The sequence below is a fragment of the Vitis riparia genome, chromosome 18, assembly GCF_004353265.1.
Source record: "Vitis riparia cultivar Riparia Gloire de Montpellier isolate 1030 chromosome 18, EGFV_Vit.rip_1.0, whole genome shotgun sequence".
NCBI lineage: Eukaryota > Viridiplantae > Streptophyta > Magnoliopsida > Vitales > Vitaceae > Vitis > Vitis riparia.
Genome location: NC_048448.1, coordinates 38,157,424 through 38,176,192, shown reverse-complemented (window position 1 = coordinate 38,176,192; position 18,769 = coordinate 38,157,424). Strand labels below are relative to the sequence as shown.

Genomic DNA, 18,769 nt, shown 5'->3' with positions numbered 1-18,769 from the left:
AAAAAAGGATAATATATTTTATCATATATTTGGTTAATAGGATAAAATAAGTTATCCCACCACTAATTTTATTTTATATTCAATCAAATCTAAGATAAATTGTGGAATGTAATATAAATATTTTATTTTTTTATTTATTTATTTTATAAAATATATATAAACATAATATATCATATTCCATTGGATTTATTATATTAGGATATTATTTCTATTGAATATAATATTTAAAAATATCATATCTTATTGAAAATCATATCATAAAATATATATTTTTTATTCAATGGTATATAATATCTTATAATATACATATCATATCCTATTTTTATTCTACTAATTAAATGTAACTTAAGGGTAAACATGCTACGGGACTAAATAAAACTTTCTTCATACTATATCAAAAAGACACCAATACCAATTAGATGGTGTCATATAACATATTCAGGTATTAATATTCAGGTCTTGTTTGGTGTCATATAACATATTCAGGTTTTAATATTCAGGTCTTATTTATTTATATTTTAATTATATTTATCTCGGCCTTTATACCTTAATTTGATTTATTTGTACCTTGATCCAATAATATAAATTTTATCAGGCAGTGGCTCAAATTTGAAGTTTTGAACCATATAGATTCTATATCTTAACATTTTCCCGATATTAAAATAAAAAAAAAATCTTTAAAATGCCACTTTTAATGTTTAAAAAGTTTTGTTACATAAAATTAAAATAAAAAGTTCTTTTGATCGATAAAATTACAAGAAAAGCAACCTTTAAAAAATGGGGTCTTCTCAAAAAGCAAAGTCAAAAAAAGTTTGAATTTTTTTTTATCTTAAACTTGATTTGAACACGAGTCAAACTCGTTTCTAACACAGAGGTCAGAAAAGATACAAGGAAGGAGGGATGAAAGGAGTCTCCCACTACACTTCTCTAAGGTGTTTTTTTAGAAATTTAAAAAAAAAAATGATTGACATTGATGATCTTTTCCTCCAATGTGACAATGTTATATTATTAACTTTAACTTTTGTTTATGTTTAAATAATAGACGAGCTTAATCATGTGAGAAATTTAATATTATTTTATCAAACTGATTTAATTCCTAGAAAAAATTAAAAAATTGCGGGGCTTAGGAATGAGTGCAGGTGAGAATAAAGACATTTTTATAATAATAAAAGAAATCTTCTTGATACTTGATCTTCTATCATATGTTACATTTTTTAATTAGTCAAATACTCATTGGATTAGTTGGGTAAATTGATATGATTTAGCCATTTAATTTATATTATTAGTTCTATTGAATGTATTTGATAAAATAACTTAATAATGTTATTTAAAAGCTAAAATTAAATTAAAGTAATAATTAAATTAAAAATAGTATTATATACTTGAAATATCAAAAGAAAATTTCTTTGAACTTCTCTCAAAAAAACTTCTTTTGATTATTTTTTTTCCCTTTTTTTGAACAATAAGATTTAGATGATTCAATCAATAGACACTACTTAGAGTTAAGATTGTATGTTGGAATAATTATTGATAGTTGACACCCGTATTTATTTTATTTTCTATATCTTTGGTTTATCATTTTATAAAATTTATGTGTTTTATATTAACGTATAATAATTTCTTAAGTATCTAAAAATTCTATATTTCATGGGTGGCAAAGCCATTTTACTTAAGGAGGCAACCATTAATAGTAAAAAAAAAATAATATTTATAAATTATAAGTACAAAACAATTTATTGATCAATAACATTTTAATTGAATATATTTTATAACTGTCTTTGATGAGTTTTTATATTTTAAAAGTTTTGCATAATAGTTTCGTTATCATTGTTATCAAATATATCTTTCTCTACATATATAAGTGAATGATTGTTCATTCATTGATCTCATATTCGATTTAGCAGTCGATTCTTTACAATATTCATAACAAAAAATATGTTCTTCACAATTGCATTTGCAACAGGTAGAATTAGATCCAATGCTAGTTTTGATAATAAGTGAGAAGATAAAGTATAACCTATTTCCCATATTGGTTTTTTTAATTTAAAAGGAAGGAAAATGGTGTATTTATTTATTTATTTGGAGTATGAGAAGTAACTCTTTTAGATATGAGTACAAGTAGGATGTTCAATATTAATCCCAGCTAACATACAATAGTTAATAAGTATTTGAGAAGTAAATTCACCAACATTATCAAGATTGTTAACTTGATTCGATAATTTGGAAATTGTTCTCACAATCAAATTATTTATTTAACAGACCTAACAATGGCAACGTTATGTGTAAAAATAAGACAAACGTGCGACCGCCTAGTAAAGGCACCAATTAAGAGCATTAAATAAATGAGTTGGTCCGAATGGTGGAGTGGATAGGCCCACATATGTCCTCATGTATTCTTTTTAAAAAGATTGATAACTTGAATACAACTTTAGTAAAAGATAATCTAATTATCAATTTGCCTTGTAAGTAAGTAGCATATTGAATATTTATTAAGCAAAAAAATCCTCTAATTTTTTAATAGATACACATGTGAATGCCCTACTTTTTTAATAGATACACATGTGAATGCCCTACTGTTTGACACATCATTGAGGACCCTAGCTAGCCTAACAAGTCATGATAAAGTATAAAAATGTTTGTCTTTGTGAACTTATGGTTCACAATAACATATGATTCAATAGGTTTTATGGTTGTATGATATAAGTTAGAGGATAAAGTCAAAAGCTTTTCCACATGCTTTTAGGTAGAAATAATAGAAGTAATGTAAATATATTCTATAATACATTATTCATAATTTCAATATGATACACATTTCTATGGATATCTTTAAATCTAAGAAAATTTCTTTTAGATTTGCTCTTATATAAAACATCATTTATATAAAATCTAGTCTCATTTGATATTGTTACATAAAAGCCAAGAGCTTTTACACATGCTTCTAGGTAGAAATAATAGAAGTAATGTAAATATATTTTATAATACATTTATTTATAGTTTCAATATGATACACATTTCTATGGATATCTTTAAAACTAAAAAAAAAATCTTTTGGATTTGTTATAATATAAAACATTATTTTATATAAAATCTAATCTCATTTGATAACATGATATAGTCCTATCATTAACCTTTGCTAATCTTAGATTGAAAAAAATATATTTCACCTTAAAGAATTATGTGAGTGATTGCATAGTCTACAAGACATAAATCTTTCTCATTTATCTTGAAATAGCATATGTAACCTTTAATTTTTTGTATCTTTTACACTTTGCTTCCTCGTATTCAAAATCCAATATTTTACCTTTCGAGGTATTAGAAGTAGTACTTTGCTCTTAAAGGTGAATGAATAATTTGTTAAGTGAAGAAATAAAGTTGAAATACAAAGAAAATCACTTGTTGTCCAAGTTTGAAGTTGCCACACTACACATTTATATGCAAAAATTATGAATAGTCATGAGAATATTTCTCAAAAGTCAAAAATCAAAACCAGTGGCTAAAATACTTCATAAGTGTTAGGGAAATTCCACTTCAAAGCTACTAATTCAAATTTGGTTATACCCAAATACGAACTAGTGTTCAAATCATAGTGAGAAAGAGATTAATCCCTTTTATAATCTATGAAGGGTTTGTAAATAATATTGAAATGTTACTCTTTAACAAATTTAGGGGCATAGTGTTGGATTTTCAACGTGAGGAGACAAGTAAAAGGTTGGAGGAATAAAGTGTATTTAACTCTATATGAGAAAAACATAAAACATATTTCACAAATTAAATAATATAATAAATGTAATAGAAATATATAATATAACATCAATTAATAAGAATATGTTCATCATTTTCTAGAAAATCAAGTTTTCACAAGAACATTTAAAGAAAACCATTTTCATCTTCTTCTTTTTACTTTTATTAAGACCTTGTAAAAGTCAACTAATTATTTAGGTGTACGCCAGATATATGACCAATACTTTGTCATATTACACCCATAATAATTCTTAATATTGTGTCACTTCTAGTAATATGGTGTAATTTATTTTGTTATGTCAAGTTTCACTTTAATATTAACAATTAAGGAAGGATATTTGCATTCATTTCTAGGAAAAACATTACATTTGCTTTAGGAAATGAAATTGCATTCAATTCAAACATATATTGACTTTAGCCTTTGGCTATTAACAATTCTTGTGTAGCTTCAAGTTACACCATTATAGTTTTTTGCTATATAAAATGCATATTAACAACTTTGACATATCTCTTAACCGTATGAAGAATGTCATTATTATGTTTTTTCATAACTTCTAATAATGAATAACAACAATTATATAGCTTCGGACTATGCATAATTTTAATTATAATAATACATTTTCTATATAATTTTTTATTTTTTCATAACTTTTAGTTATGAATAATAATTATATAGCTTTTAACTTTACATGATAACAACATATTTTGATAAAACTAATAACTTTTTGTCATGAATAATACTAATAATAGCTTCCTTTTGTGCATAATAACACAATCTTTTCTATATGGCTACTTACTACATGACTTTTAGTATTTAGTTTTACATAGTTTCAAATTATGAATAATTAACATTTGTGTGATCTTTCAACAAAATAAGACAATAGACGATTATAATAATTATGGAAAAATTTTATATTCTGATATATCTTCCCATATAGTTTGAGACAAAAATCTTCAAAAAATAAATGATATTTCAAATCATTGGTTAAAGTGTTGTAGTTAAACATGTTGTAAGATAAAAGAATTAGAAGAAGAAACAAAAAGAGAAAGAATTGGAATACTCAAAGAAAATATAATAATATTTCTATAGCAAGTCTCTCCTTTTATAGAGAGTTAGGGAGAAATTAATTTATATCAATAAAGACAATCATTCACCACATAATAAATTATCATATTTCATAACAATTTTAAGCCTTTTTTAAATAATTATTTAAGTTCACTTTTAACCACTTAATGTTTCAAAAAAATAAAATAAAGAAAAGTCATTTCATTAAAATTATGAAAAAAAAAAATGAAGTTATTCATTACTTTTAATAAAAATATTTTAAAAGGATAATGATCAATCACTTTCATCTATTTGAAAGTAGAAATTGGTAGAAAAGTTTAAAATATATAATCTTCAATCACTTTCATATATTTGAAAGTTGAAATTAAATGGAAAGTTGAAATTGGTAGAAAAGTTTGAAATATACAATCATCAATCACTTTCATCTATTTGAAAGTTGAAATTGGTAGAAAAGTTTGAAATATATAATCATCAATCACTTTTGTCTTTTTAAAAGTAGATATTGGTAGGAAAGTTTGAAATTATGGTTATTATTATTATTATTATTAGTTTGAAATTATTAATTATTATTATTATTATTAGGGACAATTGTGTTTTGGACCCAGTTGGGCCTAAAAATTAAGATTTGACCCATAAAAATTGCATAATTGATAAAAATGATATAAAATATGAAGAGATCAATATACTCTTCAAAACTATTTTAAGTATTTTTTACTACAATGTTTGACAAACTTTTTTATCTTAATTTTTTTTTATAATTATTGTGAAAATTTATTATTTTTAGAAAACTAATTTTTTTTTAAAATATATCATTTAAAAAATTTTTTACATAATTTTAGTTATTTTTTACACACACAATTTTAAATATATATATTTTTCAAGATGTTTGATTTTTAAATAATAATAATAATAATTTATTTTTATTTTTTTGGAAAATTGTGTATTTTTTTCCAAATCACTAAATTAAATTAAATTTTATTGAGGTTTACAAAATGAATAAAATTTAAATTAATATTTTTCTACTTTTTTTTTTCATAGTCAATAAAGATCATTTTTAAAAAAAATAAAAAATTCATATCCTTCTTCTCAATTTCCACACTTCCTCTAGGTCTTGAACTTAAATGGTGAACTTATATGGATCAAAACTTAATTTATGAGCCCAATTAGATTCAAAACGCAATTGTCCCTTATTGTTATTCACTTATTCCATAGAAAAGTGTTTGGTATGTTTAAAAAATTACTTATAGTATTATCCTAAAAACAAACTCTTTCATTAATAGTACTTTAAATAGAAATATTGTCAAATTCACTCTTAATATAACTTAATAGCTAAGAATAATTTAATTTGATTTCGAACAGCAAATTTTAATAACTAAATTTACCAAAGAGGTCCATAGTGTCTAAATATAAATTTTAAAAGTGTTTTGAAAAAGTTTTTTTGGTAAAGTGTTATTATAGAAAAAAAAAATAATGATTGAAGAATCACTTACCAATTAGAAACACTTCAAAGGAAATTACTCAACATTTATCAAATATCTATTTAGAAAATATGGTTAACCACTTTCAAATTGGCTTTAAGCATGTTCTTAACCTAGAAACAATAACACATAATAGCTTAAAATAGAAGAGAGGGCGGGGGAGCAAAAGTTAGAACAAAGGTATCACATTTATTATGGATTTATAATTATGTACTCATTTGGCTTTTAAATTATCATAAACCATATAAGAAAGTGTTGGGCTTTATGGAGCCTAGTTTTGTTTGATCCGGTTTGACGACCCGACCCGAATAATATTGTATGGCTTTTTAATGGGAGATTTACTGAGGCCTGTTGGGCCTGTTTAGCCCATTGTGGAACGACCTTTTGTAATTAGGGTTTTTTAGTGTGGTGTGGTTGTCGTGTCATATATAGAGAGAAAATATTGTAGTCGTTGTGATTGTACTCTGTATTCTTCCCTGATAATAGTGATATCCCTACAACTCCGTGGATATAGGCATATTGCCAAACCACGTAAATATTGTCTTGTGCGTGTGATTGTTTTTCTTTGGCGTGTGTTTTTCTCTATTTTTGTTTCTCACAGGTTGGGAATTCGGTTTAATTCCCTACAACTAGTATCAGAGCCTAGGGTTAGGTTTAAGTGGGAGCAAAGGCAGAGAAAGCAGGAAAGGCGTCTGGAATAGAAAAGTTCGATGGCACAGACTTTGCATATTGGAGGATGCAGATTGAAGATTATCTCTATGGGAGGAAATTGCATCTGCCTCTTTTGGGGATAAAACCTGATAGTATGAAGGCTGAGGAATGGGCGCTTCTTGACAGACAGGTTCTATGAGTTATTAGGTTAACTTTGTCTAAGTCTGTTGCACACAATGTTGTAAAGGAGAAGACCACAGCAGATCTGATGAAGGCTTTGTCCGGTATGTATGAAAAGTCGTCCGCAAACAATAAGGTGCATCTGATGAAGAAATTGTTCAATTTGAAGATGGCAGAGAATGCATCTGTAGCACAACATCTGAATGAATTTAATACAATCACAAATCAATTGTCGTCTGTAGAAATTGATTTTGATGATGAGATTCGTGCTCTGATCGTCTTGGCTTCTTTGCCAAATAGTTAGGAGGCAATGAGGATGGCAGTAAGCAATTCTACAGGAAAGGAAAAGCTCAAGTACAATGATATACGAGATTTAATTCTGGCTGAGGAGATTCGCCGAAGAATGCAGGCGAAACCTTAGGATCTGGTTCTGCCCTAAACCTTGAGCCAAAAGGCAGAGGTAATGACGGAAATTCATACCAAGGTAGATCAAAATCCAGAAATTCTAATCGGAACAGAAGCAAATCTAGATCAGGCTAACAAGTACAATGCTGGAACTGTGGGAAAACAGGTCACTTTAAAAGGCAATGCAAAAGCCCTAAGAAGAAGAATGAAGATGATTCTGCTAATGTTGTAACAGAAGAGGTACAAGATGCATTACTTCTTGCAGTAGACAGTCCACTTGATGATTGGGTTTTGGATTCAGGAGCTTCGTTTCATACCACTCCACACCGAGAAATCATACAGAATTATGCTGCAGGTGATTTTGGTAAGGTGTATTTAGCTAATGGTTCAGCCTTGGATGTTGTGGGTCTGGGAGAAGTCCGGATATCATTACCCAATGGGTCTGTTTGGTTACTGGAGAAGGTTTGACATATTCCTGACTTGAGGAGGAATCTGATTTCTATTGGCAGCTTGATGTATGCTATGGTGTGTACAAGACCAGACATTGCACATGTAGTGGGAGTTGTGAGCAGATTCATGAGTAGGCCTAGAAAGCAACATTGGGAGGCAGTCAAGTGGATTCTAAGATATCTAAAGGGTTCATTAGATACATGTCTTTGCTTCACAGGTACAATTTTGAAACTGCAGGGTTATGTAGATGCTGATTTTGCTGGTGATATTAATAGTAGAAAGAGTACTACTGGGTTTGTTTTTACTCTAGGTGGTACAGCTATATCATGGGCTTCAAATCTATAGAAGATTGTTACTTTGTCTACTACAAAAGTTGAGTATGTTGCAGCAACTGAAGCTGGAAAAGAGATGATTTGGCTACATGGTTTCTTAGATGAATTAGTTAAGAAGCAGGAGATGGGCATTCTACATAGTGACAGTCATAATGTAATTTTTCTTGCCAAAAATTCGGCTTTTCATTCAAAGTCGAAGCATATACAAACAAAATACCACTTTATCCATTATCTTGTTGAAGATAAACTGGTAATACTTGAGAAGATTTGTAGATCTAAGAACCCAACAGACATGTTGACTAAGGGTGTCACTATTGAGAAGTTGAAGTTGTGCGCAGCTTCAACTGGTCTTCTAGCTTGAGGACAGGAGGATGAGCTGCAGGGATGAGGGATTGTTTCTTGGAGGATAACGGTTTGATGTTGGTGATTGAACTAGTCTCCAAGTGGGAGATTTGTTGGGCTTTGTGGAGCCTAGTTTTGTTTTATCCGGTTTGACGACCTGACCCGAATAATATTGCATGGCTTTTTAATGGGAGATTTACTGAGGCATGTTGGGCTCGTTTAGCCCATTGTGGAACCACCTTTTGTAATTAGGGTTTTTTAGTGTGGTGTGGTTACCGTGTTATATATAGAGAGAAAATATTGTAGCCGCTGTGGTTGTACTCTGTATTCTGATAATAGTGATATCCCTGCAACTCCGTGGATGTAGGCATATTGCCGAACCACATAAATACTGTCTTGTGCGTGTAATTGTTTTTCTTTGGCGTGTGTTTTTCTCTATTTTTGTTTCTCACAGGTTAGGAATTCGATTTAATTTCCTACAGAAAGTAATGTGATAATTAGATGTCATTTAAATGCGCTTTCATTTATATAATTTAGAAGTAAAAAAAATAGCATAAATATTTGTGTCAAAAATGATAAAATGATCCCAAATCTTTAAAATAATAATAATAATAATAATGACTTTCACTTATTAAAAATTATAAAAGTAACCTCTATTTGATGTGAATTGTGGATAAAAAAATAATAAATGGTATTTTTATCTAAAAATAATAATTTTGAAATTCTATATTCTTTTTTTACATTGTTTATGTTAAGACATTGAGTCTTATTTATATTTTATTGGTAATTTTGTTCTTATTCATCCTAACGTAGAAAATTTTTTAGAAAGTGACTTATTTTCCACTCAAGATACAAAATTGTTGTTGGCTCAATTAGAAAGTTACAAGTCTAAAAATGTTTATTTAGTAGCAAATTAGGTAACTAAAGGCTTAAAGTGAATTGATATTTTTTTCTATGAACTAAAAATTGTTGAATTAATGTTTTGGAAAAAGTAGAGAATGCTCAAGCGATGAAACCAATGCTCAAACATTGGAACCGCTCAACTGCTTATCCAACGCTCAAGCGCTCAAGACGCTTGAGCAATGGTTAATTGTGTTTGACCAATTATCTAGAATTTCTCATAATATAGCAAAATTCATTTTTGAAAATTCACGAATAATTTTTTTGGTAAATTCTAGATACTGATCTCTTAAACCTATATATCTATATAAACCTTCTCTTAACCCATTTAGGATCGGGCACCAAGAGAATCAACTAACTTACCTTACTATTCACAATATATCAAGAAAGAATTCATAAGATTGAATGTTGGGTTGTTGAAAGGACCAACATCCCTTTAGAGGCCGATAGAAATCTCTTGGAACAATGGAAGTATGTGTTCTGGATGCGGATCAAGATATTGGTGATTTTTTATTTTCTTTCATTTTTTTCTTACCTTGTACTTTTCCTTTCTATTTTTTTTCAATTGTATTTTCTCTCAAATTTTCCTACTAAACGGTATGCTTTCTAGAATATCATTTTTCATTGGATGATAACAATTTTGAAGTACACATCACTTTCCTACTTCAACTCATCTCATAATAGTCTCTCCATGTTAGAAGAGAAGATGTTATATTTCCTTACAATTTCTTACAAGGCGATGACAAATTATAAATTTTTAAATAATAGAAAATTCTTATTTTTGTAATAATAATAATAATAATAATAATAACAATAATAATGATATAAAATATGGAACAACCTCCTTAATTTATTCGCTCGATTTATTGAACAAAACACACTAGTGAAATTAATCCAAGAAGCACGCCCAAAAAATAATGTACAGGTATGCCAAATCAAAAGAAAAATTATTGAGGATAAATGAAATCTTGAAGCTCCCTCAGAAATAGAGTAGATTCAGGCAGTTCAGGGAAAGCATAAAAGGAGTGCATGGCGTTTGGATAATCAGCCTCCCTCACTTCTTTTCCGTTGCTTTTCAGTCCTCCACAATACCTCTTCTGCCAGTCTCTCAATGGATCAAAGCCTCCCATGAACACCAGACTTTTCGGAAACCTCAACCCCGATATATCGCTCGAGTTCGGCCCGAATACATTCGCCGCCGGATGGTCTCGATCCGACCCCTCCGGCAGAAACGCCTTCCAGCACCAGTCCGTGCGCTTCATGGACACTAGTGGAGCTCCCTCGAGCTGAATTTCGGATTCTGTTCTCTCTTCTCCGCCGAAATATGGCTGTATCGGGATGACTCCCGCAATTTGCAAGTTTCGTAAGTTGTGCTCCCCGGCTCTGGCAGTCACGTGGTGAGCGATGTTGCCGCCGGCGCTGTCTCCTACGATGAAGCAGCGGGTTAGATCGGCGTTGGCGGGGGGTTTTTCGTCGATGAATCTGAGGACGTCGACGCCGTCTTCGTATGAAGCTGGGCAGCGGTGCTCTGGGGCGAGGCGGTAGTTGACTGAGACAATAACGGCGGGGAGTTCTCTGGCGAGGAGGCGGCAGATGTCGTCGAAGAGCTGGGAGCTCGGGGAGAGCATCACGAATCCGCCACCGTGGAAGTAGACGACAACGGGAAGCATCCTGCCAGCCTCGGCTGCGCTGGGAACGAAGTAGCGGTACCAGAGGTTCCGGGAGGGGTCGACTGTGGTGTCGGAGGTGGTGACGCCGTTAACTGGCCTGTCGGAGGGGGGGACTTTGCAATCAATGAGGTTAATAAGACAGCGGTTGACTTTGCCATTACGTCGGAAAGAAGCATCTGTGAGGAACCCGAAGGCTGTAACGAAGAGTCGGACCTTCCATGGAAGATCCGGCCATTTACGGACTTTGCCACCGGCTGTACCGGACATTTCTCTGGTTCGTGGAGACAGGATGAACCCTTCCGCACCTCCAAAGTCTAAATATAATGGCATAAATTATGATTCATTTTGTCAAATTGCATTATTTTAATTAATTTTTAAAATATGATAACGAATTCACGTGGTGGAATAAATTATAAATATTTTAATTCTATCCTTATGAACGGTGGAAGCAGAGGCACCAATGAATAAATATAATATTTTTTATTTAAAAAAAGAATATAATTTAGTGATAATTTTTCCATTGTGTCAAAAAGAAATAATTTTTTTCATATCACATCAATCTTGCCACAATTACAACTTAAAATTAAAATCAAAATTATAATTTTAAAAGGGTAATTATTATTACCAAGACAAAAGAAAAAAAATTTATATTTCTTTACCAAAATATTTTTCTTAACATTGCATATAACTTCCGGTGATTATTATTATTGGGAGAGTTAGAATGAAATTGTAAACACATCTTTTCACATTGGATTTGTCTTTCAAATGAGAAATCGTGCCATGAAGAATAGAATTCATAATGTTAAATTTTTTATTTAGGTTTAAAAGTGTCTCAAATTTTAAATTAGTAAAAATTTCTTTTTATAAATAATATTATATAGAATATTTTCTAAATTGATATATTATTATAATATTATATTTTCTTATAAAATAAGAAAAATTGTTAAGAATATCTCTATAAATATTCTAAGTCATGAGAGAAAATGTTATAAGATGAAAATAGTCTATTATGGTGGAGCGAGAGGGGCTCGTGATAGGATATAAATACAAAAAGTAGGAAAACATGAAATATTTCGAAAATCTAATAGTTGTATTTGGTTTTATACTTTGTAATATTCTTTATTGTATAATGAAATGATTTTCTCTCATTCGTGAACATAGGTATGATTGATCGAATCACGTTAAAACCTCATATGATTATAGATTCTATATCTTTAACATTTTCTTAAAATTAAAATAGTATTATATATACATATGGTTTTCGCATCTCCCGATAATAAGTATAAAAGGGTGTCTTCCTTACATTTTGAAGGACTTGAAATATCAAAAGAAAATTTCTTTGAACTTCTCTCGAAAACTTCTTTTGATCATGTAATTTTTTTATTCTTTTTGTGTACAATAAGATTTAGATGATTCAATCAATAGACACTATTTAGAGTTTTTGTGGACGATAATAGTATTTACTTTATTTTCTATATCTTTGGTTTATCATTTTATAAAATTCATATGCTTTACATTGACGTATAATAATTTCTTAACTATCTAAAATTTCTATATTTTCATCTTTAAGAGAGCTAGCATTTTACTTAAGGAGGCAACCTTTAATAGTAAATAAAAATAATATTTATAAATTATAAGTACAATAAAATTATATTAAGCCATAACATTTCAATTGAATACATTTTACAATTGTCCTTTTTCATATTTCAAAAGTGTTGCGTAATAGCTTCATTATCAATGTTATCAAATATATCTTTTTCTATATACATATATATATATATATATATATATATATATATATAAAAGTAAATGCAACTGGAATTTTATTGGTCATATTGCACTATGATCCTTTGGGAAAATGGTGGCATGATTTAGGAGGTTAGATGGAAGTAATTTATAAATAAATGATTTTACCACATTTGGAATAACTTACCTTTTTCTAATTTTGGCCAATAGTTGTACGTAAGGCCAAAACCAAAATTTTTAAAAGAAAGTATTGGTATAATAAATGTTTTATTAAATATAAAAGAATTTTTTTATAAATAAAAATAGAGTTTTTTTTTTAAAGTTATAATCTCCTTAAATAAAATTATTCAAATAGACATTTTATGGAACTTAAAGAAAAAAACTTTGAACTTCCCCATAAATGGATCCAAATATCATTAAATGAAGAAGAATGGATTATGTTTCTAAGTTGGCATTTTGATTTATAACATGAGAATAAAAAACTCATTTTAAAAAATAATTTTCAAATAAGTTCTTTGATTTTATTAACCAATTCACTTTTCTAAGATTCATAGGATTTTAATGTATGAACCAACATAATTTTCTCTTACCCAAGTCTTTCAATATAAGAATTTCCTTTATTTAGGATCTTTTCAAGTTTTATATTTTCATATTTGATTCCATATAATTTTCTTGACTATGATGAATTCAGTTTGGATCGATACTAAATTATATTTGATATTTGTTTGGAGAAAAACATGGAAAGGAGGAGAGAGAATTTGGTAAAGACTAAAGAGGCTCAATTCATTATTGAGCAAAGTAGGAAAATTTCTATATAGTTGGTAGGTCTATACACGTGTAATCATCAAAGGGATATATAAAACCCTGAAAAAAAAAAAAAAAAAAAGGTAAAAGATTATTTATAGTAGCTCAATATTCTAGCATAGATTTTACCACATTTGGAATAACTTCTTGTTTTCTGGTTTTAGCCAAAAGTTAAAGGCAAAACCAATATCAAAATTTTAAAGAAAAATATTAGTATTCTAAAAATTATATTAAATATGAAATAATTTTTCATATAAGTCAAAATAGAATTTTTACAACAACAAATATTTTTCCAACTTTTATATTATTAAACCATTTTCTTTAAATAAAATTAGTCAAATAATTATAAAAGCTCGTATATAATTTGAAAAAGAAAAGTTTTTTACTTCTCAGACGTTCATCTAATCATTGAATGGAGCAAATTGAATTATGTTTCTAAAGTGACAGTTTGATCTTAAACCCATCAATTCATGTTTACATGCAATTAAGAATGTGTTTAGTGGTGTTATTATTCAAAGTATTTTTAATAGAAATATTTTCTTTAAAAATGTTTTTCGGAGATTCATGTATCAAATATTTCTCCAAAAAATAGCATAAATGATTTTTTAATATTATAAGCGATTTTTAAAATTTTGACAAACACTTTTTTTTTTTTCAAAAACATTTTCTAGATTAAAAAGTGCTTTCAAAAAACAGTCAGACCAACTCCATCTTGATTGGGCCTGGGAGATTGGACTAGTGAACTTACAGAAAACCATGGGTGTGTTTTGATCTTTTGAAAAACACTCCCAGACTCCATTTCCCCTTCAATGTCTTGGGCCTGTGAGAAAATATCTGCACCATAACTCTAATCAAAGTGGATTTTTGTGGGCGCAAATGTATGTTATAGCCCGGAGCCCATCAAGTTACACCCAGCACTCTGATATCCTTGGGTCATTAATGAAGGATTCCTAGATTGCAAACTGCTTTTGAAAAATCTGGGAAACTAAAATGGGCTGCAGATTTCTGGGAAGAAGAGGATTTTTTTTTTTATTATTATTATTGGAAAGAAGGGGATGTGGGATTTTGTGGGTGACATTTTGTTTGTTTTTATGTTGAGAGAATAGCAGCACTCCGTGAGAAACAAGTGTATATATATATATATATATATCAGAAAAATTAATAATGGAATTTCTAAGCAGGATGAAAATTTGTTTATGTTTATATTTAGAAATTTTAAAATTATTTATTTACAACATGTAAATCATGAGAAGAAAACACATAGCATATGTTTGATTCTAGGAGAATACAAAGAAAAGAAAAAAATTGTAAAAAAAAATTATTTTTTCATATTTGATTGTTCTATTAAAAATATCAAAGAAAATTCAATTTAATTAAAATTAGTTAAAATTTTATATATTTTTAAATTATTTAATCTTTATATCAATGAATTAAAATAAGTAAAATGAATTTAAAATAACAAATAAAAATAAGTTATTAACTTTTAATATATTTTTTATTTTTTATTTTTTTTCCTCCTACTTTTCCTTTGTATTTTATTTCTCTTACATTTTTTTTCAAATTTTCCAGAAATTAAATATAATCTTAATATTTAAAAAAATTTCAAACAAGCATTTTTATTTTACTCATTTTATGGAATTGTTTTTATTAAGTCCACCAAATATGTTTTTAAAAGAATAATACTTTTCATAATTTAATTTCCAAAAGTAATTTTGCTTCTATAAACAACATAAAACTATTTTTAAAAACAATTATTAAAATTTAATTTTTCATAATTATTTTCAAAAACATTCGAAGAAGAACCTCAATATTTCAATCATATTACAAATTTCATTATTAATTTCTTTGATTTTATTAGCCAATTCAATTTTCTAAGATTCATAGGAATTTAACAATGCAATTTTTTGTAACCTAAGTCTTCAATATAAACTTTAAATTTTTTGTAATCATACCAAACTCAAGAGAAAATTTTGGAATTTTGTAAACTTTTTCATCGTATATAGTTTTTTTTCCCTCTATTTTCTTCCCCATGATTAACATAGTCTATAGGTTTTCAACATTTTCCAAATTTTTGTTTCTCAAAATCAAAAATGGTCCATAGGTTTTCAACATTCTCCATCAATGATATATTACTAGTGAGTATAGAAGTCAAAATTAGTAACAATAGTCATGGCCAAATGCCACATAAATTGACCATTATTGAGAAATGTTGTCACCTAGAGCTTGTTATACCAAATGTTAAAACCAACTTCAAATTTTTTTAATATGTTGTTTGGAGGAAAAGAAAGGAAAAACACACACACACAACCCATCCAAGGACTTTTGTAGTATTGTATCAAAAGAAGATAAAGATGGATGAGTCTTTCAAGAAAAATATAAAATATTAATTATTTTTAAATAATGGTTTAAAATTTATATTTTATAAATTTATAAACTTATATTCCTATAATTTTATTCGTATCAGGAAACACACTTTTCCCTAAAATTAATTTTTTTGATATTTAGAGAAAATTCTCATGATTTGTATCTTAGTAAAGTATTAAAAAATTGTTCTCAATTGCTGTCAAAAATAAAGTTCTATATTTTTTAAAAAATATTTTTTAACATATACTTATTAGTAATAATATAATTTTTTTAAAATATTCTCTATAGTTTCAATTGTGCTTTATAATGCTTTATGAAAAAAATACTTTAAAATATGTTCAAAATTTTTAAAAAAATGCATGTTTTATAACAATTTTTCAAAAACAATAATAATTAAAAATTGATCAAAAAATATTTTTTATTCTAAAAAACCAAAGATTGTCAAAAATAAGAAATAGTTCTTATAAGTGTCCTTATTCTTTTTCTCCAATAGAAAAAATATCTTATTAAAATTTGATAAAATATTAAAACTACCCTTATTTTTAGCCCCAAAAAAATAATACAATCCTCACATAGCAATGATAATTATTTCAAATTTTAGAGTTTTTAAGAATTTAAAAATAATATTATAATTATGAATTCAAAAAAATAAAAGAAAAAACTTATTTAAAAAAATACTTTATTCTAACAAAACCCAAAACTAAATTTGAGGGAAAAATGAATTGAAAATAAAAATTATTCAAAATAAATGAAATTTCTAACCTCCTTGATAAACAAGCGTGATTCAGGCAATTGAGGAATCCCATAAAAGGAATGAATAGCATTTGGATACTCGATCACCTTCACTTTTTTTCCATTTTTCTTCATTCCTTCACAATACCTCTTCTGCCAATCTTTTAACGGATCAAATCCTCCGATAAACACCAAACTTTTCGGGAATTTCACCCCCGATATGTCGCCTGATTTCGGCCCGAATACATTCGCCGCCGGATGGTCTCGGTCTGAACCCTCCGGCAGAAACGCCTTCCAACACCAGTCTGTACGCCACACCGACACGATCGGAGATCCGGCGAGTTGGATTTCTGATTCCGTCCTCTCTTCTCCTCCGAAATACGGCTGTATCGGTATCAGCCCAAGGATTTTCAAGTTCCGGAATTTGAACTCGCTGGCTCTTGCAGCCACGTGGTGGGCGAGGTTGCCGCCGGCGCTGTCACCGGCTATGAAGCAGCGGGTTAGATCAGAGTGCAGTGGAGGATTCTCGTCGATGAATTTGAGCACGTCGAAGCCGTCGTTGTACTGGGAGGGGCATCGGTGCTCCGGCGCGAGGCGGTAGTCGACGGAGACGATAGCGGCGGGGAGTTCGCGAGCGAGGCGGCGGCAGAAGTCGTCCATGGGCTTGGAGTTGGCGGAGAGGAACACGAACCCCCCGCCGTGGAAGTAGACGACGACGGGAAGATTCTCGCCGGCGAAGGCGGCTTCTCCAGGGAGGAAGAGGCGGAACCAGAGGTTCCTGGAGGGATCGACTGTGGTGTCGGAGGTGGTGACGCCGTTCACTGGTTTGTCAAAGGGAGAGATTTTGAGGTCCAGGAAGCTCAAGAGACGGCGGTTGACAGTGCCGTCACGGCGGAGACAGGCGTCGGAGATGGTGGTGATAATGGCAAGCGAAAGGCGGACCCTCCATGGAAGATCTGGCGATGCGCGGACATGGCCGCCGGCGGAATCTAGCATTTCCTAGCGGTAGTGAGAAGAAATGAAAGATGATACAAAAACAAGTTCGGAGTAGATTGCGATATATTTGTAATTAGTGGAATGTGTCCCACTTTATTAATTCTTTTTAAAGAATGTTGTATATATATTATTATAATATTATATTTCCGTATAGAACTAGAAAAGTTGATAGGAATATCTTGATGGAATACATGGCAATGGGCTTGTATCGTGGCTATACGAGGTGAACAGTGAGGGAGAACGAATAGTGAGACAGATATTTGTGAAAATAATTTTCTTTTTAAATTAACAAATTATTCTTATATTCTATTTCAAATTCATTTCATTTATTTTTTTATTTTATATAAAAAATTAAATAATTTTAAAATATATTAATTTTCTTTCATGTTTTTTTCTTTTAATTTTTTATTTTTCTTCTTTATTTTGTACTTTAATCAAAACCAAACATAATTTTAGTGTTCTTTTTTCTAAATACAAGTGGCTTCCAAACTTAATTTTTAGTGTCATTTATTTTTTTTAAATGCAAGTGGCTTCCATGGGAGATGGGAGATAATGTTGGAAAAAAATTATGAATATCCTTATAAATATTTTAAATCATAAAAAGAAAAAATTATGAAATGAAAATAAACTTATATATGGATAGAGATATTGGATTGAGATATAGAGATATTGGATTGAGAAGACTTGTGATTTAAGGTACGAGTGTGGGATAATATAATATATTTTAGAAACTTAATAATTATATTTGATTTTATTTTTTTATGATAATATAATATATTTTAGAAATTTAATAATTATATTTTATTTTATTTTTTATAATATTTATTAGGATAGACATGATTGCTTGAATTACATTAAAACTTCATGCAAAATGATTGTTTTATCTTTACATTTTTCAACTAACATGTTTAT

At 29.1% G+C, this 18,769-nt stretch overlaps 2 protein-coding genes across 2 annotated transcripts; both read right to left on the bottom strand.

Annotated features, from left to right (window-relative positions):
• Positions 1 to 10,482: 10,482 nt before the first annotated feature.
• LOC117905840 (probable carboxylesterase 18) lies at positions 10,483 to 11,482 on the bottom strand. The gene has a single exon (XM_034818701.1). The coding sequence runs from the start codon at positions 11,480 to 11,482 to the stop codon at positions 10,493 to 10,495; it is 990 nt and encodes a 329-aa protein (XP_034674592.1). The 3' UTR covers positions 10,483 to 10,492.
• A 5,369-nt stretch (positions 11,483 to 16,851) lies between these two features.
• On the bottom strand, positions 16,852 to 17,883 carry LOC117907415 (probable carboxylesterase 18). Its single transcript, XM_034820952.1, has one exon. It carries the CDS (start codon positions 17,855 to 17,857, stop codon positions 16,865 to 16,867), a length of 993 nt encoding a protein of 330 aa, XP_034676843.1. The 5' UTR covers positions 17,858 to 17,883; the 3' UTR covers positions 16,852 to 16,864.
• Positions 17,884 to 18,769: the final 886 nt, after the last annotated feature.

Bases quoted from the DNA above. Each gene is read 5' to 3' on its own strand.
- LOC117905840 (XM_034818701.1), bottom strand. From the start codon at position 11,482: ATGTCCGGTACAGCCGGTGGCAAAGTCCGTAAATGGCCGGATCTTCCA.
- LOC117907415 (XM_034820952.1), bottom strand. From the start codon at position 17,857: ATGCTAGATTCCGCCGGCGGCCATGTCCGCGCATCGCCAGATCTTCCA.